Source organism: Oncorhynchus mykiss, chromosome 19, assembly GCF_013265735.2.
Source record: "Oncorhynchus mykiss isolate Arlee chromosome 19, USDA_OmykA_1.1, whole genome shotgun sequence".
Lineage (NCBI taxonomy): Eukaryota > Metazoa > Chordata > Actinopteri > Salmoniformes > Salmonidae > Oncorhynchus > Oncorhynchus mykiss.
In genome coordinates this window covers 48,301,254-48,324,435 of record NC_048583.1, presented here as the reverse complement: position 1 = coordinate 48,324,435, position 23,182 = coordinate 48,301,254, and the positions used below count along the sequence as shown (strand labels likewise).

Below are 23,182 nucleotides of genomic sequence, written 5' to 3'. Positions count from 1 at the left end.
AGCACTGTGCTGGTTACCGTGGCGATACGAAGGGACATTTAGAGGACTCTGATAAACTATGCCATTTAAAAGGTTATGACAATTAAAGCAGCTCCTGCAAATTACAGTGGCCAAACCTATACCACGGATGGGTCCCTCTTATCGCCTGGCACCCGGCTTCCTCTGCCATATGCCCTCTATTTCCACAGCCCTCCCTCCCTTCATCCCTCTCTCCCCTCCCAATCGAAGCAGCCCTTTTATTATCCAGTTAATTAACAGATTTCTCAGTTAATATTCAAATGCTGACCAATTAATGACATTGAACTTTGAATAGCCCTGCCTCTCCCGCACTCTCCCCCTTCTCTCCCTCCCTCCCTCCATCACCCCTCTCCCAGTCAGTTGTTGCCGTGGCATCCTCGGGTACACTGCGCCGTGTAGCGTGCTATCGGTGGTCGTGGGTGGCAGCGAGAGCAGGAGTAGCGGTAAAGGCGGGCAGCCAGCCAATGTGACAGTGTTTTAATTAACCTTGGAGCAGAGCAGAGCACAGCAGAGCAAAGCACAGCAGAGCAGAGCAGAGCACAGCAGAGCAAAGCACAGCAGAGCAGAGCACAGCAGAGCAGAGCAGAGCACAGCAGAGCAAAGCACAGCAGAGCAGAGCACAGCAGAGCAGAGCAAAGCACAGCAGAGCAAAGCACAGCAGAGCAGAGCAGAGCACAGCAGAGCAAAGCACAGCAGAGCAGAGCACAGCAGAGCAGAGCACAGCAGAGCAGAGCAGAGCAGAGCACAGCAGAGCAGAGCAAAGCACAGCAGAGCAGAGCACAGCAGAGCACAGCAGAGCAAAGCACAGCAGAGCACAGCAGAGCACAGCAGAGCAGAGCAAAGCACAGCACAGCAGAGCATAGCAGAGCAGAGCAGAGCAGAGCTCAGCAGAGCAAAGCACAGCAGAGCACAGCAGAGCAAAGCACAGCAGAGCACAGCACAGCAGAGCACAGCACAGCAGAGCAGAGCACCGCAGAGCAGAGCACCGCAGAGCACAGCAGAGCAGAGCAGAGCACAGCAGAGCACAGCAGAGCAGAGCACAGCAGAGCAGAGCACAGCAGAGCAGAGTACAGCACCGCAGAGCAGAGCACCGCAGAGCACAGCAGAGCAGAGCAACGCAGAGCACAGCAGAGCAGAGTGGGGCCAGCAGCAGCTCAGAGAGAAGATGGAAGTTGGAAGTAATACAGGAAACAGGAAACAGCCCTAGAGATAAGCAGTCTCACAGAGGAACAGACTGGACACTTTCATTGAAGAAATGAGGAGCAATAAAGTACACTTCTTGTTTGTGAAATCTTTGTTTGTCACTCCTCAGAAACTACAACAAATTGTCATAGATGAAGGCAGAGTTTCCCAACTGGTGGTTTTATTTGGCCCCCAAAGTTTTCTGAGCAAAAATATATAGATAAAAAATAAAAAATAAATTAATTGTTGGACATAAAAGAGTGTAAAAACACCAGGAAATCAGCTCCAAGTTACTTTTATTTAGGAAATCTGTTCCCAAGTATTCACACATCCTAATAGAGAGACACGTGATCGTCTACAAATGTTTGAAATTATAATGTTTTAGTCAAATATATCTGTTTGGGATTCTTGCGGTCAAATTATAGTCTACAAGTTATTTGTAATTTCGTTCTGGCCCCCTGACCATTCGCCCAAGAAAATTCGGCCCGCAGCTGAATCTAGTTGATGATCCCTGGCTTAAGGTGTAACCAATCGATGGCCCTGCCTGGTAACAGTGTGAACAACACCACAAATCCTCACACTGGAGTAGTCCTTTCACACTCTGCAACCTTCAGTTAGATAAAGGACCTAGATACTGTAGCAACTTGGGCATGGATGTTCCAGTCACTACAAAACACACTCCTAGCTACCTAGGAAGATAAGAGAATGGCAGCCGGAGAAGGAAAGGTGTCTGTCTATCTGCTGGGGAAGCGAGCACACACACACACACACACACACACACACACACATAAAGGGAAGAGCCTTCTTAGTGAGGGAGGCAGAGAGGAACATGTCAGAGTGTTTGGTCTTATCAAAGCAGATGTAGAGAGAATTAGACCCGTTGGTGACAGGAAGGCAGGGAGCAGGTAGAAGATGACCAGGTTAGCAACCCACCAGTCAGAGGTACTCTGCTGTTAGGAGTTCTTACAGCAATTCATGAATTACTTGAGACTATAAGAAAGACCAATGGTTTTCATTCCCCCTCATCAATTAAGGTGTATTTCTGAGATGTTTTGAAGCATCAGCTGATAGGTCAGAATCACAAAGCCAGTGAAACATTGTCCAATAAAGAGCACTTGCCCTTCAGAGGGCTATAAAATAAGGCTAATAGCCATTTTTTAATTTCCTTTATTTAACTAGGAATGTCAGTTAAGAACAAATTGTTATTTTCAATGACGGCCTATGAACAGTGGGTTAACTGCCTATTCAGGTGCAGTTCGACAGATTTTTACCTGGTCAGCTCAGGGATCCGGTCTTGCAACCTTTCGGTTCCTAGTCCTACGCTCTAACCACTAGGCTTCCTGCCTTTTCTGAAGGAACCTTGAGTTTCACAGCAAATATGATGTCAAAGAAGCTGCAATCACTCAATCAAGTGAAGGATGTCCTCTCACCTGGGCTCATGGATGTGGAGAGGAACGGCTAACCACCCTAATCACACAGGGTGGAACTTCTATCCTTTGGTAAGTAGAGGTCTTGGGAGAGGGGTCACAACCACAATGACATCCAAATCTCTCTTACAGTGTTTTCATTGATCGGCACAGAATGCTGTAAAAAGGTTGAATGGTGACCTTTCTTTATGATTGGGAGCTGAGATGAGCTCCCAATCATACAGCCACAATAACATAGGTCAGGGGGAACGAAGGTAGTACTTTCTCTATTGTAAAACAAACACACATGCTCGCACACACACTCCTTTTGTATTGGAACATTGCAGAAACCATAATCCATCTTACCTCCACCCTCCACCTTCTTAGACTACTCTACATCTTCCACTGACCTAATAATATTTTGCACCAAATCTTTAGAGCCCCAAATAGGTATGGAGTGTAATCCTGGGGCCAAGGCATGCAGGCTGTGTGCTGTAGTGGGCTGTGTGCTGAACCGACTGGGCACAGACGTCAATTCAACGTCTATTCAACGTTGGTTCAACACAATTTAATTGAAATGACGTGGAAACAGCGTTGATTTAACCAGTGTGTGAACAGTGGGTAGTAGGCTCTGCGCTGGCTAGCTCATTCAGTATTCCTCAATCCAAATAGCCCTGAGCCTGGCTGACCCACCTAACCTTGCTCCAGTCTGCAGAAAGAAAGAGAGAGAGAGAGAGAGAGAGAGAGAGAGAGAGAGAGAGAGAGAGAGAGAGAGAGAGAGAGAGAGAGAGAGAGAGAGTGCTAACCTCCCAGCCCACATTGTGAAAGACTCAGCTGGACTGTGTAATCCAAAGTTGTTTAAATGCAGCCTAACTTGTAAGAGGGGCAGAACCCACGCAATCCTCTAGTCTATTTGACTGAATGCATTCTTTCTCTGGCCATATCCTTCTGAACTCTGGTTCTGGTTCTCACTAAAATCCTGGAGCCCCCCACACTGACTCAACCCAGCATCCACATGTCCAAGCCTCCAGGGTTAACCACCGCCCCTTCCTCCATTCTCCCTTTTCAGAACTGTGGACTCACTCTCTTCCAGTATAAGTAGTATACGAAGAAAAAAACAGCCCCACCTAACTCCACACACACACACACACACACACACACACACACACACACACACACACACACACACACACACACAGAGTTCCGGCTGACAGTAAGCCCACCCCAGACCTCAAGGCCACACGGCTGACAGCATCAACGTGAGAGGCCTGGACCGAGATCTGTCTATGTGGTCCCACTGTGTGTGTGTGTGTGTGTGTGTGTGTGTGTGTGTGTGTGTGTGTGTGTGTGTGTGTGTGTGTGTGTGTGTGTGTGTGTGTGCCTGCGTGCGTGCGTGCGTGCGTGTGTATGTGTGTGTGTCTGTGTGTCTGTGTGTCTGTGTGTATGTGACTGCGTTTGCGTGTGCACAGGTAGGGGAAGCAGGAGACGCCAGAAATAGCCCTCATGATTAATCTGGACGACTCATCAGACCTGTGGGGACCGAGCCAGACTCTTGTCCGACAGTGGGAAACAATGCCAGCATTACTGAGAAGGAGGCTAATGCCTTCTCACACACACACACACACACACACACGCACACACACACACACACACACACACACACACACACACACACACACACACACACACACACACACCACAGGAGGCCTATGTGGGAGAAAAGCATTCTAGGATAGCAGTCCTTACAGAACAGAACAACGTGGCCCTTAGACACTGATCTACACAGTTTTACATTTACCCACTGACTATAAATGTTCATATTTGGGGAAAGTAAACTGATCCTAGATCTGTGCATAAGGTGAACTTCTATCCGAAGCGATGTCTTACCTGCTGAGGTGGGACGTGGGGTAGCAGGTAGGGGGGCTGTGAAGGGGGGGCGGTAGGGTTCTGCTGGGGGGGACTGAAGTAGGGTCCCGGGGTCGTTCCCTGCTGTTGCTGCTGCTGCTGGCTGTATCCTCCTATACCCTGCTGGCCATACTGGGGGGGACCCTGCTGGAATACAACCAATCATACAACAGTTAGAGTAGCTAGCACCTACCCTCTGCTGGAACCATAGATATCCTATTAAATTACTAGAGGGGCTATGGGGCGGCAGATAACCTAGTGGTTAGAGCATTGGACCTATAAGCAAAAAGTTGCTAAATCAAATCCCTGAGCTGACAAGGTAAAAATGTGTTGTTCTGCCCCTGAACAAGGCAGTTAACCCACTGTTCCTAGATTGTCATTGTAAATAAGAATTTGTTCTTAAAAAGACATTGCGCTCCCTCACCTAAAAAAATGGTACTACACCACTGCACTCACTAATTGCATCTAAGGGTACGTTTGTAAATTCCCTTTTGCTATCTACTCCGATTTCAGAGCACTCTCGTCTGAGTGTGCCAGAGCGCAGAATAACTGATGAATTTACAAAAGCTCAACACCTGTTGAAAAGGGCCAATGTCTGCAATAAAGCGTAATTAAATTGTTGCCAGCAGCACAGTTACAGACACCAACCCTCTGAATAACATAAAAGCAGCCTAACCAGCTCTTGTAGAAAAATGGCCAGAGTGTGGTGTTCTCTCATTTATGTCTGGAAGTAGCTAGCAAGCTAGCTAACTTTAGGAAGTTAGCTTGGGTGCTTGACTGCGGTTGTGAGGTCAGAACGCTCGGATCAACCATACTCATCGGCCAGAGCGTCCAGTATGCGCTCTGAACACTCCGAGAGTGAAACACTCTGAATTTACGATCTGACAATCTGACAACGCTCACAATTTACGAACGCACACTCTGAGTGCCCCATGGCACTCCAGAGTCAATTTACAAACGCACCCTAATACTGACTGGGACTATAGAATTTGGAATTAGAATACTAGAATGGTCATGAACCTTCTTATGATGGGATGAATGTCAGCTATTTTGGCCAGGGAGTTGGTCAACCAAGGATTGACAGTGCTGTGATAAGATATTGTGTAAAATAATGAATTTGAAGAATTTATTTGCACTGTATGTTTGTTAGCTAGCTAGTCAGCCAGTCTGTACGGAATGATTCCGTACATTTTTCAAGTTAACTGCCAACATGCCAACATTCCGTTTAAACTATGCAGTCAGTCCACAGCCAGACACTGGCTGACATCATTTGATAAAGTTGTAAATGCAACAATTACTGATATTATATCATATAATAGCACTCACAGCTTTCCAAGAAAACAACAATGTAGACATTTATGGTCACTTTACAGATATTTCAGAGGCTATTTTTACAAAACATTGGTATGAAACCCATATAAATGTTTTATATAATTGTATGACAATATTATAAGTTGCCAATAATTATATGACCAAATTTTTAAAAATATCATAACATTACAGAGGAAAAAGAAGGAACGGCGCGCCCGCGTGACCACGCAGTAAACAACTGATTGGCCACAGCCTAGTCCACTTGTTGAAACAGCTCTTATTCAACCACCTTCCACAATAGAAGCCTCAAACAACTTTCTAAAGACTGTTGACATCTGCTGGAAGCCTTGAGAAGTGCAATCTGGCCCCATAGACACAGCATATTGGATAGGCAATCACTTAAATGAAACTACAAACCTCAGATTTCCCACTTCCTGGTTGTATTTTTTCAGGTTTTTGCCTGCCATATGAGTTCAGTTATACTCACAGACATCATTCAAACAGTTTTAGAAACTTCAGAGTGTTTTCTATCCAATACTACTAATAATATGCATATATTAGCATCTGGGACAGAGTAGCAGGCACCTTATTTACTCTGGGCACCTTATTCATCCAAGCTCACTCAATACTGCCACCCTGTCACCAAGAAGTTAGCTTCTTAGGGCTGCAATCCCGTTAACGGGATCGATATGATAACAGCCAGTGAAAGTGCAGAGCGCCAAATTCAAAACAACAGAAATCTCATAATTTAAATTCCTCAAACATACATGTATCTTATATTGTTTTACTCATGATAAATGTCGATGAAAATACAATTGTTAGACATGGAAATATAGATATACCTCTCCTTAATGCAACCACTGTGTCAGATTTCAAAAAAACTTTAAAAAAGCAAACCATGCAATAATCTGAGACAGCGCTCAGAAATAAAATACAATTATCCGCCATGTTGGAGTCAACAGAAACCAGAAATCACATTATAAATATTCCCTTACCTTTGATGATCTTCATCAGAATGCACAGGAATCCCAGGAATCGCAAATAAATGCTTGATTTGTTCAATAATGTCCATTATTTATGTCCAAGTAGCTACTTTTGTTAGCGCATTTAGTACACAACTCCAAACGCTCGTGCAAGTCCAGCCGAACGTCAGACAAAAACTTCAAAAAGTTATATTACAGGTCGAAGATACTTGTCAAACTACGTATAGAATCAATCTTTAGGATGTTATCATAAATCTTTAATAATGTTCCAACCGGAGAATTCCTATGTCTGTAGAGAAGCAATGGAACGCAGGTCGCTATATCATGTGAAATGCGTATGACCTAGATCTGGCTCTATGCCAGACCACTGACTCAAACAGCTCCCATCCGGCTCCACAACACAGTGGAAGCCTCATTCAAGTTTCTAAAGACGGTTAACATCTAGTGGAAGCCCTACGATGTGCAACTTGATCAATATCACACTGTGTATTCGATAGGTGCTGGGTTGAAAATCGACCAACCTCAGATTTCCCACTTCCTGTTTGGATTTCTTCTCAGGTTTTTGCCTGCCATATGAGTTCTGTTATACTCACAGACACCATTCAAACAGTTTTAGAAACTTCAGAGTGTTTTCTATCTAATAATAATAATAATAATAATATGCATATACTAGCAACTGAGACTGAGGAGCAGGCCGTTTACTCTGGGCACCTCTGGGCACCTTTCACCCAAGCTACTCAATACTGCCCCTGCAGCCATAAGAAGTTTTCAATTACGTCATCATTTCCTCAATCAAACTCTGTACCGACAGATGTAGCCTATTGAATAACCTATATAGAATATGCATAAAATGCATCCTCAAATTGCAATGTCTGCCTATGCCCACACATATTGTCTCAAGAAAATGTTATATTTTTGATACCCTCAAATAGGGCTGTGGCAGTCAAGCAATTTTGTCAGCCGATGATTGTCAAGTAAGTAACTGTCATCTCCTGGCTTCAACACATACAGTTGAAGTTGGAAGTTTACATACACTTAGGTTGGAGTCATTAAAACTCGTTTTTAAACCACTCCACAAATTTCTTGTTAACAAACTTTAGTTTTGGCAAGTCGGTTAGGACATCTACTTTGTGCATGACACAAGTCATTTTTCGAACAATTGTTTCCAGACAGATTATTTCACTTATAATTCACTGTATCACAATTCCAGTGGGTCAGAAGATTACATACACTAAGTTGACAGTGCCTTTAAACAGCTTGGAGAATTCCAAAAAATGATGTCATGGCTTTAGAAGCTTCTGATAGGCTAATTGACATAATTTGAGTCAATTGGAGGTGTACCTGTGGATGTATTTCAAGGCCTACCTTCAAACTCAGTGCCTCTTGCTTGACATCATGGGAAAATCAAAAGAAATCAGCCAAAATTGTAGACCTCCACAAGTCTGGTTCATCCTTGGGAGCAATTTCCAAACGCCTGAAGGTACCACGTTCATCTGTACAAACAATAGTACGCAAGTATAAACACCATGGGACCACGCAGCCATCATACTGCTCAAGAAAGAGATGCGTTCTGTCTCCTAGAGATGAATGTACTTTGGTGCGAAAAGTGCAAATCAATCCCAGTACAACAGCACAGGACTTTGTGAAGATTCTGGAAGAAACAGGTACAAAAGTATCTATGTCCACAGTAAAACGAGTCCTATATCGACATAACCTGAAAGGCTGCTCAGCAAGGAAGAAGCCACTGCTCCAAAACCGCCATTAAAAAGCCAGACTACAGTTTGCAACTGCACATGGGGATGAAGATCATACTTTTTGGAGAAATATCCTCTGGTCTGATGAAACAAAATAGAACTGTTTGTCCATAATGACCATCATTATGTTTGGAGGGAAAAGGATAACGCTTGCAAGCTGAAGAACACCATCCCAACCGTGAAGCACGGGGGTGGCAGCATCATGTTGTTGGGGTGCTTTGATGCAGGAGGGACTGGTGCACTTCACAAAATAGATTGCTTCATGAGGGAGGAAAATGCTGTAGATATATTGAAGCAACATCTCAAGACATCAGTCTTAACATCAGTTAAAGCTCGGTCGCAAATGGGTCTTCCAAATGGACAATGACCCCAAGCATACTTCCAAAGTTGTGGCAAAATGGCTTAAGGACAACAAAATCAATGTATTGGAGTGGCCATCACCAAGCCCTGACCTCAATCCTATATAAAATGTGTGGGCAGAACTGAAAAAGCGTGTGCGAGCAAGGAGGCCTACAAACCTGACTCAGTTATAACAGCTCTGTCAGGAGGAATGGGCCAGAATTCACCCAACTTAATGTGGGAAGCTTGTGGAAGGCTACCCGAAACATTTGACCCAAGTTAAACCATTTAAAGGCAATGCTACCAAATACTCATTGAGTGTATGTAAACTTCTGACCCACTGGGAATGCGATAAAATAAATAAAAGCTGAAATAAATCATTATCTCTACTATTATTCTGACATTTCACATTCTTAAAATAAAGTGGTGATCCTAACTGACCAAAGACGGGGAATTTTTTATTGTTGATTAAATGTCAGGAATTGTGAAAAACTGAATTTAAATGTGTTTGGCTAAGGTGTATGTAATCTTCCGACTTCAACTGTAGCTTACAAGCCACTCTATAACACCTGTCGTCGAAAGGAGTGGACCAAAGCGCAGCGTGAAAAGTGTTCATGATTTCCTTTTATTATCAAAAAACCACTCGAACAAAAGCGAACAGTTTTGTCAGGTAACAGAGACTAAACAGAAAATAACTACCCACAAACACTGGGAAAAAAGCTGCCTAAGTATTATTCCCAATCAGAGACAACGATAGACAGCTGCCTCTGATTGAGAACCATACTCGGCCAAAACAAAGAAATACACAACATAGAATGCCCACCCCAAATCACACCCTGACCTATCCAAATAGAGAAATAAAACGGCTCTCTAAGGTCAGGGCGTGACACACTGATGCAGACCTTTGGAAAATCTACATTTTAAAAAGTCTATTTAAATTAATGTAATATAGCCTACACCATCATAATAAATCTATAATTTATTTTAGACAGGTCTAAAGAAACATGACATGAAGAAAATTGAGTCTATTTCAGAAGAACAGAATAGTATACTCTGAGCTGTCCTTGTTAGGCCCTAATATGGCTATGCTATATGGATGTGGGCTAAACTAGTTCATTTTAGCAGACAAGATTTGCTTAGAATTACTTGGCATTATTTTGTGTTATTTTATAGTATGAAGAATACAATTGAACATAGCTGAATAAAATAGAATGGGCATTTTCTTCCTACAATTTCCAAGGAAGTGAGCACATGGGGCTAATCTGTGTTGAGGGGTTAACAAAGAAACTGGTCTTCCTGTATGCTTCATTTAGAGGTATTTATTCAACTTTAGTTGTGATCCAAATGTTTGGCTACATGTTTACATGTTTAATACATTCGAAGGCTGCATGATTGAAAAAAAGTTGCATGAATGGCATGAGCTCTGGTTTGTTTCTTGTGACAATCACTTCTCACCAGGCCTTAAAGTTTCCGATGACATCCCCCTTGTGTGGCCGTAATGCCCCCTAAAGAATCCATGCCTTTTGCGGCCAAAGTGGTCGTTGTGCCCGTGGGCTGAATATAATCATTTGAATTCCCTGCCATGCTCCTTAGCACCTCTCATTCAAACGGCTCTCTCAGATATCTCAATTCTTATTAGCCATTGCCCATCATGTAATCGGGTCCTTCTCATAGGCATTTCAGCTAAGAAATAGACTACAAGTGAAGACAGACACATCGGGGACGCAACTGTGCGTATCCCTCTTATCGAAATTCCGAGGTACATATTGAAGCTGTTAGAAGAACTGTCCACATTTAGTCTACTTTTCGTCAGCCAACAAGATGAGTAGACCTAACGAACAGCAAGAGCACTAGCCTGTGTCAATCTACTCTCCCACATAGTACAAAAGTTGACCTATTCTATTGGTCAACTTGTCCTTCCTTCTGTGCAATAAATAAATATTCCAAACATACTCTGGCACAATTGTGGGAGGCAATAGATCCCAAATCCTCGGCCCAGTACCACCAGTGCCAGCCTCACGCACCAGGCCTCCTGTGCACCTCCCTAGCCTTGCACGTCCTGCGCCAGCCCTGCTCTCAAGCTCTCCAGTACGCCTTCACGGTCCGGTCCATCCTGTGCCACCTCCACACACTAGTCCTCCGGTGGCAGCTCCCCGCACCAGGCTTCCTGTGCGTGTTCTCAGCACAGTACCACCAGTGCCAGCACCACGCACCAGGCCTTCAGTGCGCCTCGCCTGTTCAGCGCTGTCAGAGTCTCCCACCAGTTTAGCTCTGTCAGAGCCTTCCTCCTCTCCAGCGCTGCCGGAGTCTCCCGCCTGTTCAGCGCAGTCAGAGCCTTCCTCCTCTCCAGCGCTGTCGGAGTCTCCTGCCTGTTCAACGCTGCCAGAGCTGCCAGTCTGCAAGGAGCTGCCAGTCTGCAAGGAGCAGCCAGAGCTGCCAGTCAGCATGGAGCAGCCAGAGCCGCCAGTCAGCATGGAGCAGCCAGAGCCGCCAGTCAGCATGGAGCAGCCAGAGCCGCCAGTCAGCATGGAGCAGCCAGAGCCGCCAGTCAGCATGGAGCAGCCAGAGCCGCCAGTCAGCATGGAGCAGCCAGAGTAGCCAGTCAGCATGGAGCAGCCAGAGCCGCCAGTCAGCATGGAGCTGCCAGTCAGCATGGAGCAGCCAGAGCCGTCAGTCTGCCAGGATCCGCCAGTCAGCCAGGATCTTCCAGATCCGCCATTCAGCCAGGATCCGCCATTCAGCCAGGATCCGCCAGTCAGCCAGGATCTGCCGGAACCACCAGCCAGCCAGGATCTGCCAGTGCCAACTACCTGCCTGAGCTTCCTCTCAGTCCCGAGCTGCCCCTCAGTCCCGAGCTGCCCCTCAGTCCCGAGCTGCCCCTCAGTCCAATGGGGTCCCTGGTGAGGGTTACTAGGCCAAGGTCGGCGGCGAGGGTCGCCAATCAAAGGACGCGTTACAAGGGGACTAAGACTTTGTTGGAGTGGGGTCCACGTCCCGAGCCGGAGCCGCCACCGTGGACAGACGCCCATCCGGACCCTCCCCTATGGGTTTAGGTGTGCGTCCGGGAGTCCGCACCTTGGGGGGGGGGGGGGGTTCTGTCACGCCCTGGTCTTAGTATTTTGTGTTTTCTTTATTATTTTGGTCAGGCCAGGGTGTGACATGGGTTTATTTATGTGGTGTGTTTTGTCTTGGGGTTTTGTTAGGTATTGGGTTTGTGGCTTAGTGGGGGTATCTAGCATAGTCTATGGCTGTCTGGAGTGGTTCTCAATCAGAGGCAGGTGTTTATCGTTGTCTCTGATTGGGAACCAATCAGGCAAAAACCAATATTCTTTGAGTGTTTCGTGGGTGATTGTTCCTGTCTCTCTGTTTGTTTGTGCACCAGTATAGGCTGTTAGGTTTTCTCGTTACGTTTATTGTTTTTGTACTGTTCGTGTTTCATCTTCATTAAAGATGTATCAAGAATACCACGCTGCTTTTTGGTCCGACTCTCCTTCACCTCAAGAAAATCGTAACAATCATACATAATTCACAAGTGATAGGCTAATATTGTCACCCATCAGACTATTTTTTATTTAATGTTGTCTTTACATATACTAATTAATATATAAATGAAATTAGTTTTGATATAGAATGGACCGTTATCATGCCCCTGTCGGGAAAAAATTATACATGTAATCTATTCAATTAAATAGCAAATGGAGGACGCTTTTCCCGTAGTTCATTTCAAAGACAGGTAGGCTATACTCCTGTTGTAAAGCGAAAAAATTTGCTTAATATTAGGAAAGTTGAGAAATAAATATAGTAGGCCTTGCCTATACAAAGCTGATGCGATACCCCTCTTTTTAATAGAGGCCATCAAAACTCTCATGCAATTGAATAGCCTATTGGAATGTTGTGCAACATGAGCTCATGGGCTCTGATGAAGTGTTTGACTTGATTTTCTAAAACATTTGCATTGATGTCAGAGTGATTAGAGGGACTGTACTGTAGAGTGCTGAGTACCAGGCAGTTAGCAAGTTTGGTAGGTTACTAACCAGCAGCAGCATCAGAGCTTGGAGAAGCCTAGTTACCGTGACTAAACGGTCACATGGAATTTGACTGCCCCCAAACACCAAGTTAGGCATACCTTATTTCAAAATAGGCCATTATCACATTTTGCCAGTGAAACTGCAACTGCATGCTGATCATTTGATTGATCTCAATCAGTATCATGGAATAGCCTATGCATTTAGAATTTTAGTGTTAATTAAATTACATTTATCAGAATACATTTTCCAAAAATAGTTTCACCAGCTCTGTGTATTCTCAAATTGAAAAAGGTGAGGGAGCGCTGCTCCTTCGTGCTCTGTGTAAACAAGTGATGAAACGTTTTACACATACATAGCCTAATTGGACAGCTGGTCCCCACATTTTTCACTCTTCTACGCCGAATAGTCTGAAGCCACAGGGCTCTTCTCGCAGGCTCTATTTCACCAAATAGTGGTATAGCGAACCTAAGGTGGAGATTTTCGATCCGGTTACATTGAACAACACAGCAGCTTTTCAGCATGTTTTGTTATTTCTGTTTAACAAAACATTTACAAAGTTGGCTCTTTTACAATGGAGGTCAATCGGAAAGAATGTTTCTTTTCCCCAATTTGTGGTTGTGGTTGAGGGGAATTACTTATTATTATGTGAATATCGACTCAGACTATGTCTGGAACAACCAATCAAAGTTAGAGCAGCAAGGAAGTCAATCTGCTCCGCCAATCAAAATAATCCAAAAGGATTAATAATCCAAAATCCCCTCTTTTCTGAAGGAGACAAATTTCATAACAGTCTAAAAACCAACATAATGTATCCTCATTCGGTTCCCCTACTTCCCCACAGAGCCAATGAGAGCATTCCGAGGAGCCAGGACCCACCAATAAGCTTCAACCAGATCCTCCATTCATCTATTCCCGATTGAATTATAGCCACATCATGGTAGCAGCACTGTGCCAACTGTGACACAGCATTCTATCTATGCTCTCCTGCCAATTCCAGTCACAGAGCAACTGGGGTTTTCACAAATGTTGCATGTTGCATGTCCCATCTCCTGCCAAACTCCTCCCTCCATCCTCCCTTCCTCCAGAACAGGGAACATGCTGTTCTGTGAACTCAGGCAGACCATAATTGTAATAGAGGACACATTGAACTGAAGCAGTAATGACTTGGGCTAGAGATACGTATTCCCAGTGTATTGTGCTTTTCATTAGGCAGACACAATTATGACACTTTTAAATGTATGTTTATTGTGTGTGTGTGTATGAGTGAGCGCGCCTGTGTTATGCACGTGTTTTGTTTATGTCGATGTGTGTGTATTGACATAAATGTGTCCACAGATGTGTACAACTAGTTGCCACAATGTGTGCCAACACCACTGGGTTAATCTGTGTATTGTCCCAGTTTTAATCCCTACGTGTTGGGCTTTATACAGATATACTGAAAGGCTCTCTCCCTCCTCTCTCCACAGAGGATTTCCTCTATGCTGAGTCTGTGGTGATGGCAGCCAGGGAACTGCTGGACTAGCTTCCCCAACCCAACGGTGCCATCAAACACAAACCCTCTACTACATTGCTTCATCCCCTCATCCCTCCCACTCTTTCCCATTGTTGAACAGCTCTTACACCGCACACAAACACGCACTCACGCACGCACGTACACACACACGCACGCACACACACACACACACACACACACACACACACACACACACACACACACACACACAATGTCCCTCCCTGACATCAGCAGGCTCCACAAATAAAAGTGATTTGTTTGTAGGATGATGATATTGCTGTAAACGTACACATAACTTTGTTACAAGTGTGTGTGACAGGTCAAAGTGGGAGCATTCAGAACTGATCCTTTAAACGAGAATGGACGCAAAGGTCCAACCTCTTCAAAAAAACAGTTGATAAAACAGGGGTGTAACGCGGGCTGAAACCAGAGCGGGCCAAAGACGAGGTCAGTTACATCTAGTACAACTTTAGTGTTACGGTGCGTGAATGAGGACCCAAAAGCGAATCAACTTAAACAGAGCTTCTTTAATTACCAAACATAGGTAGGCTCAGATGGACCGGCAGATTCCGACAGGACAGGACAAGGTTACAGCAAACATGACGACAGTCTGGTTCAGGCATGAATGACACAAACAAACAAGAATCCGACAAGGACAGGAGCAGAAACAGAGAGAGATATAGGGACCTAATCAGAGGGAAAAAAGGGAACAGGTGGGGAACGGGGTGAATGGGTAGTTAGAGGAGACAAGGGACAGCTGGGGGAAAGCGGGGGAGAAAAGGTAACCTAACACGACCAGCAGAGGGAGACAGGGTGAAGGGAAAGGACAGAGACAAGACAACATGACAGTACCCCCCCACTCACCGAGCGCCTCCTGGCGCACTCGAGGAGGAAACCTGGCGGCAACGGAGGAAATCATCAATCAGCGCACGGTCCAGCACGTCCCGAGAGGGAACCCAACTCCTCTCCTCAGGACCGTACCCCTCCCAGTCAACTAGGTACTGATGACCACGGCCCCGAGGACGCATGTCCAAGATCTTACGGACCCTGTAGATAGGTGCGCCCTCGACAAGGATGGGGGGGGGGGGGGGGAGACGAGCGGGGGCGCGAAGAACGGGCTTAACACAGGAGACATGGAAGACCGGGTGGACGCGACGAAGATATCGCGGAAGAAGAAGTCGCACTGCGACAGGATTAATGACCTGAGAGATACGGAATGGACCAATGAACCGCGGGGTCAACTTGCGAGAAGCCGTCTTAAGGGGAAGGTTCTGAGTGGAGAGCCAAACTCTCTGACCGCGACAATACCTAGGGCTCTTAGTTCTACGCTTATTAGCAGCTCTCACAGTCTGCGCCCTATAACGGCAAAGTGCAGACCTGACCCTCTTCCAGGTGCGCTCGCAACGTTGGACAAAAGCCTGAGCGGAGGGGACGCTGGACTCGGCGAACTGAGATGAGAACAACGGAGGCTGGTACCCGAGGCTACTCTGAAAAGGAGATAGCCCGGTCGCAGACGAAGGAAGCGAGTTGTGGGCGTATTCTGCCCAGGGGAGCTGTTCTGACCAAGACGCAGGGTTGCGAAAAGAAAGACTGCGTAAGATGCGACCAATAGTCTGATTGGCCCGTTCTGCTTGACCGTTAGACTGGGGGTGAAAGCCGGAAGAGAGACTGACGGAAGCCCCAATCAAACGGCAAAACTCCCTCCAAAATTGAGACGTGAATTGCGGACCTCTGTCCGAAACGACGTCTGACGGAAGGCCATGAATTCTGAAAACATTCTCGATGATGATTTGTGCCGTCTCTTTAGCAGAAGGAAGCTTAGCAAGGGGAATGAAATGAGCCGCCTTAGAGAACCTATCGACAACCGTAAGAATAACAGTCTTCCCCGCTGACGAAGGCAGTCCGGTGACAAAATCTAAGGCGATGTGAGACCACGGTCGAGAGGGAATAGGAAGCGGCCTGAGACGGCCGGCAGGAGGAGAGTTACCGGACTTAGTCTGCGCGCAGACCGAACAAGCAGCCACGAAACGACGCGTGTCATGCTCCCGGGTGGGCCACCAGAAACGCTGGCGAATGGAAGCAAGCGTACCCCGAACGCCAGGGTGGCCGGCTAACTTGGCAGAGTGAGCCCACTGAAGAACGGCCAGACGAGTAGGAACGGGAACGAAAAGAAGGTTCCTAGGACAAGCGCGCGGCGACGGAGTTTGAGTGAGTGCTTGCTTTACCTGCCTCTCAATTCCCCAGACAGTCAACCCGACAACACGCCCCTCAGGGAGAATCCCCTCGGGGTCAGTGGAGGCTACTGAAGAACTGAAGAGACGAGACAAAGCATCAGGCTTGGTGTTCTTAGAGCCCGGACGATAAGAAATCACGAACTCGAAACGAGCGAAAAACAGCGCCCAACGCGCCTGACGCGCATTAAGTCGTTTGGCAGAACGGATGTACTCAAGGTTCCTATGGTCAGTCCAAACGACAAAAGGAACGGTCGCCCCCTCCAACCACTGTCGCCATTCGCCTAGGGCTAACCGGATGGCGAGCAGTTCGCGGTTACCCACATCATAGTTACGTTCCGACTGCGACAGGCGATGAGAAAAATACGCGCATGGGTGGACCTTGTCGTCAGAGAGGGAGCGCTGAGAAAGGATGGCTCCCACTCCCACCTCTGACGCGTCAACCTCGACAACGAACTGTCTAGAGACGTCAGGTGTAACAAGGATAGGAGCGGATGTAAAACGATTCTTGAGGAGATCAAAAGCTCCCTGGGCGGAAACGGACCACTTAAAGCACGTCTTGACAGAAGTAAGGGCTGTGAGAGGAGCTGCCACCTGACCGAAATTACGGATGAAACGACGATAGAAGTTCGCGAAGCCGAGAAAGCGCTGCAGCTCGACGCGTGACTTAGGGACGGGCCAATCAATGACAGCTTGGACCTTAGCGGGATCCATCTTAATGCCTTCAGCGGAAATAACAGAACCGAGAAATGTGACGGAGGAGGCATGAAAAGTGCACTTCTCAGCCTTCACAAAAAGACAATTCTCTAAAAGGCGCTGGAGGACACGTCGAACGTGCTGAACATGAATCTGGAGTGACGGTGAAAAAATCAGGATATCGTCAAGGTAAACGAAAACAAAGATGTTCAGCATGTCTCTCAGGACATCATTGACTAATGCCTGAAAGACAGCTGGAGCGTTAGCGAGGCCGAAAGGAAGAACCCGGTATTCAAAGTGCCCTAACGGAGTGTTAAACGCCGTCTTCCACTCGTCCCCCTCCCTGATGCGCACGAGATGGTAAGCGTTACGAAGGTCCAACTTAGTGAAAAACCTGGCTCCCTGCAGGATCTCGAAGGCTGAAGACATAAGAGGAAGCGGATAACGATTCTTCACTGTTATGTCATTCAGCCCTCGATAATCTATGCAGGGGCGCAGAGACCCGTCCTTCTTCTTGACAAAAAAAAACCCCGCTCCGGCGGGAGAGGAGGAGGGGACTATGGTACCGGCGTCAAGAGCTACAGACAAATAATCTTCGAGAGCCTTACGTTCGGGAGCCGACAGAGAGTATAGTCTACCCCGGGGGGGGGTGGTTCCCGGAAGGAGATCAATACTACAATCATACGACCGGTGTGGAGGAAGAGAGGTGGCCCTGGACCGACTGAACACCGTGCGCAGATCGTGATATTCCTCCGGCACCCCTGTCAAATCACCAGGCTCCTCCTGTGAAGAAGAGACAGAGGAAACAGGAGGGATAGCAGACATTAAACATTTCACATGACAAGAGACGTTCCAGGAGAGGATAGAATTACTAGACCAATTAATGGAAGGATTATGACAAACTAGCCAGGGATGGCCCAAAACAACAGGTGTAAAAGGTGAACGAAAAATTAAAAAAGAAATGGTTTCACTATGATTACCAGAAACAGTGAGGGTTAAAGGTAGCGTCTCACGCTGAATCCTGGGGAGAGGACTACCATCCAGGGCGAACAAGGCCGTGGGCTCCTTTAACTGTCTGAGAGGAATGTCATGTTCCCGAGCCCAGGTCTCGTCCATAAAACAGCCCTCCGCCCCAGAGTCTATTAAGGCACTGCAGGAAGCTGACGAACCGGTCCAGCGTAGATGGACCGACAAGGTAGTGCAGGATCTTGAAGGAGAGACAGGAGTAGTAGCGCTCACCAGTAGCCCTCCGCTTACTGACGAGCTCTGGCCTTTTACTGGACATGAAGTGACAAAATGACCAGCGGAACCGCAATAGAGACAGAGGCGGTTGGTGATTCTCCGTTCCCTCTCCTCAGTCGAGATGCGGATACCTCCCAGCTGCATGGGCTCAGCACCCGAGCCGGCAGAGGAAGATGGTAGTGATGCGGAGAGGGAGGCGACGGAGAGCGCGAGCTCCTTTCCACGAGCTCGGTGACGAAGATCAACCCGTCGCTCAATGCGAATAGCGAGTTCAATCAAGGAATCCACGCTGGAAGGAACCTCCCGGGAGAGAATCTCATCCTTTACCTCTGCGCGGAAACCCTCCAGAAGACGAGCGAGCAAGGCCGGCTCATTCCAGCCACTGGAGACAGCAAGAGTGCGAAACTCAATAGAGTAGTCTGTTATGGATCGATTGCCTTGACATAGGGAAGACAGGGCCCTGGAAGCCTCCTCCCCAAAAACAGATCGATCAAAAACCCGTATCATCTCCTCCTTAAAGTCTTGATACTGGTTAGTACACTCAGCCCTTGCCTCCCAGATTGCCGTGCCCCACTCACGAGCCCGTCCAATAAGGAGAGATATGACGTAGGCGACACGAGCAGTGCTCCTGGAGTAAGTGTTGGGCTGGAGAGAAAACACAATATCACACTGGGTGAGGAACGAGCGGCATTCAGTGGGCTCCCCAGAGTAACACGGCGGGTTATTGATTCTGGGCTCCGGAGATTCGAAAGCCCTGGAAGTGGCCGGTGGATCGAGGCGGAGATGGTGAACCTGTTCTGTGAGGTTGGAGACTTGGGTGGCCAGGGTCTCAACGGCATGTCGAGCAGCAGACAATTCCTGCTTGTGTCTGCCTAGCATCGCTCCCTGGATCTCGACGGCTGAGTGGAGAGGATCCGAAGTCGCTGGGTCCATTCTTGGTCGGATTCTTCTGTTACGGTGCGTGAATGAGGACCCAAAAGCGAATCAACTTAAACAGAGCTTCTTTAATTACCAAACATAGGTAGGCTCAGATGGACCGGCAGATTCCGACAGGACAGGACAAGGTTACAGCAAACATGACGACAGTCTGGTTCAGGCATGAATGACACAAACAAACAAGAATCCGACAAGGACAGGAGCAGAAACAGAGAGAGATATAGGGACCTAATCAGAGGGAAAAAAGGGAACAGGTGGGGAACGGGGTGAATGGGTAGTTAGAGGAGACAAGGGACAGCTGGGGGAAAGCGGGGGAGAAAAGGTAACCTAACACGACCAGCAGAGGGAGACAGGGTGAAGGGAAAGGACAGAGACAAGACAACATGACATTTAGGGCCTGGTGATGTGAACCTTGGAAGACTTTACAGTATTTTATATATCAGCAGAACACATGCAGGGACTTGAAGTATGCACCTGATACTGCCCATAGTCTACAGTCTAATATACAGAGAACCTAAACAGATATTCTGATGTTTTGAGTATACATTTTACATAGTTTGCATGTGTGTGTGTGTGTGTGTGTGTGTACCAGTCAAAAACAGTGGTGATGTTTGCATGAGCAGGGACAGGCTATTAACCCCAGTGCCAAACTGGAGGATCTCACTGTGTCTGCTGAGCCTAATGAGACAACCCTTGTTCAGTCTGCTTTCAATTTAAACACACACACACAGACACACACACACAGACACACACACACACACCAAGCATATTAGATAGACAAACAAAAACACTATCTCACACACTCATGCATTAACAAACACAAAAAACACATACACACAGCTATTTAGCCTACAAGCTATTCACACACTCGTTAAAAGGCAATGAACACCAGACTCAACAGTGTGTATGTTAACATTACGTTCCACTCTAGTCATTGCGGGTAGAAACAGACATGACAGGTTTGGTAGTGAGGATAATCCTCAATGGCGATTTAGCCATGACAATAACCATGGGCTGGCTGCCTGTGTCCTCTCTCTCTATAGCTAGGACAGACAGACGTTTCGAGGTGAGACGAGACAGATTTCAACCTCAGTAAGCGGCAACCTGTCTGACTGGAGAAATTAGCACCATCCACACAGAACCTTCTGCGCATTAGCTGTATTTCTGCAATAGGTCTAAAAACACACACACTCTAAAATACACACACCTTAACACACACACACACTCTAACACACACACACACACACACTCTAACACACTCTTTAGTCATAGTGTTCTTTAGTTGTGGTGTTCTTTAGTCATAGTGTTCTTAGTCATAGTGTTCTTTAGTCATAGTGTTCTTTAGTTGTGGTGTTCTTTAGTCATTGTGTTCTTTAGTCATAGTGTTCTTTAGTCATAGTGTTCTTTAGTCATAGTGTTCTTTAGTCATAGTGTTCTTTAGTCATAGTGTTCTTTAGTCATAGTGTTCTTTAGTCGTAGTGTTTCCTGAGAGCTGAAAAGTGTTTTCTGTCTGTTAGACTAAATTAGACAAGACAAGCACACAATATCTGTTCCAATATTTGCTGAGTCCTGCAGAGTCGTGGCGGCAGGTAGCCAGTAGTTAGAGTGTTGGGCCAGTAACCAAAAGGTTGCTGGATCGACTCCCCAAGCGGATAAGGTAAAAATCTGTTGTTCTGCCCCTGAACAGGGCAGCTACCTGTTAGGCTGTCATTGTAAATAAGACTTTGCTCTTAACTGACGTGCCTCATAAAATAAATACTATTTCAGTCAACAACACACAGCGTTCTGCAATAAAGGTGAAGAGTACAGATCCTGAAACTCAACAGCACAAAAAATGACTGGTGTTAGTAGAAACAGACATCCTTTATGTTTTGTGAAGCAAATAATTCACCATAAAATGTAGTACTGACATCATAAAACGGCTTGAAACAGGAAACACACAGACCAATAAAAAGGGCAGTGCCGCAGAAGAATCCCAACAATCCATCAGAGCTCTTCGAAAACAAACGACATGAGAAAACAAAGGCAGACAATGATATATGCCTGTCGCCCATGGAAACAGGCCTGCTGCCGCCGTGGTAACCCTGGCTGAGCCCTGTTGCGGGCGACATCACCGCTACGACCCGTTTAGAACCCTACGGCAGATGTGGAGAGAGAAACCTGCTTGTAATTCAATTGGGCCAATGAGCATAGACGGAATTTTCATAATTCTATCCTTGTGGAAATACCGGGCCGTTGCCAGAGCACAGGTTGCCTATTTGAGTGACATATGGATCCAGCCAACCAGAGCGGTGTTGCAGCCGTAAGCAGCCTGAACAGACATGACAGGCATACAGAGGACCGTTTAAGCATTTAGCACGCTACCGCGGCTAACCCCCTTGCTAAGGATCACAACTCTGTAAGCACTTCAGAGACAGAGAGTAAGGGAGGGAAAGAGGAGTGAGAGGAAGAGGGGTAGAGGGGAAGAGGAGGGAGAGGAAGAGGGGGAGAGGGGAAGAGGAGGGAGAGGAAGAGGGAGAGAGGGGAAGAGGAGGGAGAGGAAGAGGGGGAGAGGGGAGAGAGGAAGAGGGGAATAGGGGAGAGAGAGGAAGAGGAGGGAGAGGAGGGAAAGGAAGTGGGGGAGAGAAGGGAAGAGGAGGGAGAGGAGGGAAAGGATATGGGGGAGAGAGAGGAAGAGGAGGGAGAGGAGGGAAAGGATGTGGGGGAGAGAGAGGAAGAGGAGGGAGAGGAATAGGGGGAGAGGGGAGAGAGAGAGAAAGAGTGGGAGAGAGGAGAAAGAGTGAGAGACAGAGGGGGAAAGAGGAGAGGGTAGGGTGGAAAGGGAGAGAGGGAACACCCTAAAAGAGGATAACTGCTTTGAGTCACAACAGGGTCCAAGAGAACGAGAGAGACCGGAGGAACCACAGAGATGAAAGAGAACTGGAAACCACAAGCAACACCATAAACTATATCATCTACAGTACAGTACAGCTAGGTCTATAATACACCATGTCAATGCACAATCAGTTCCACCTCAGATAAAATACCATTGACTTTCTCTCTCTAGCTCCCGTTTCAACAACAGACGTGCGTACTGAGCCAGCCTCATAGTCAGAGCTGTTAACCAAGGTTAACAGGATGTTTCTAGATGAAAGCCCCATCAGCCAGTAAGTTCAGGTCAGGTGAGGAGCTGATACCCTCAGGTGTTTCTCTGAGTTAGTACTATAGGCTGCTGATATGGAGTTAGATAGATAGCTGCATTATAGCCCCCTTTTCATTTTCCCCTGCATAAATGTGTGTGCGTGCCGGGGCAGCGGTGAGCCCCAAAATGAGATGCACCCTGGCCGCTGAGGCGATCAACAATCTGAGCTCATGATTAAACATAGGGGAGATTACATGGCCTACCGTGGCTGCCAAGGTGACTAACCTCTAACTGCCTCCTCTGATCTCCATTCCCCCTCCTCTTCTCTCTTCTCCTGTCTCTCTCCCCTCCCTATTTCCCTCTTCTCCTCTCTCTCCTCTCCTCTCCCTCATCCCCTCTTCTCTCCTCTCTCTCTCCCCTCCCTATTTCCCTCTTCTCCGCTATCTCCTCTCCTCTCCCTCATCCCCTCTTCTCCTGTCTCTCTCCCCTTTTATCTTTCCCTCTTCTCTTCTCTCCT

At 46.8% G+C, this 23,182-nt stretch overlaps 1 protein-coding gene across 1 annotated transcript in view; it reads right to left on the bottom strand.

Moving 5' to 3' along the window:
• Positions 1 to 23,182, bottom strand: part of LOC110498372 (AT-rich interactive domain-containing protein 1B) — a 331,437-nt gene that overhangs the window by 258,113 nt on the left and 50,142 nt on the right. Inside the window, exon 3 of the mRNA XM_036954974.1 lies at positions 4,494 to 4,658. Coding sequence (XP_036810869.1) covers positions 4,494 to 4,658 — 165 coding nt within the window. The remainder of the gene's footprint in view (positions 1 to 4,493; positions 4,659 to 23,182) is intronic.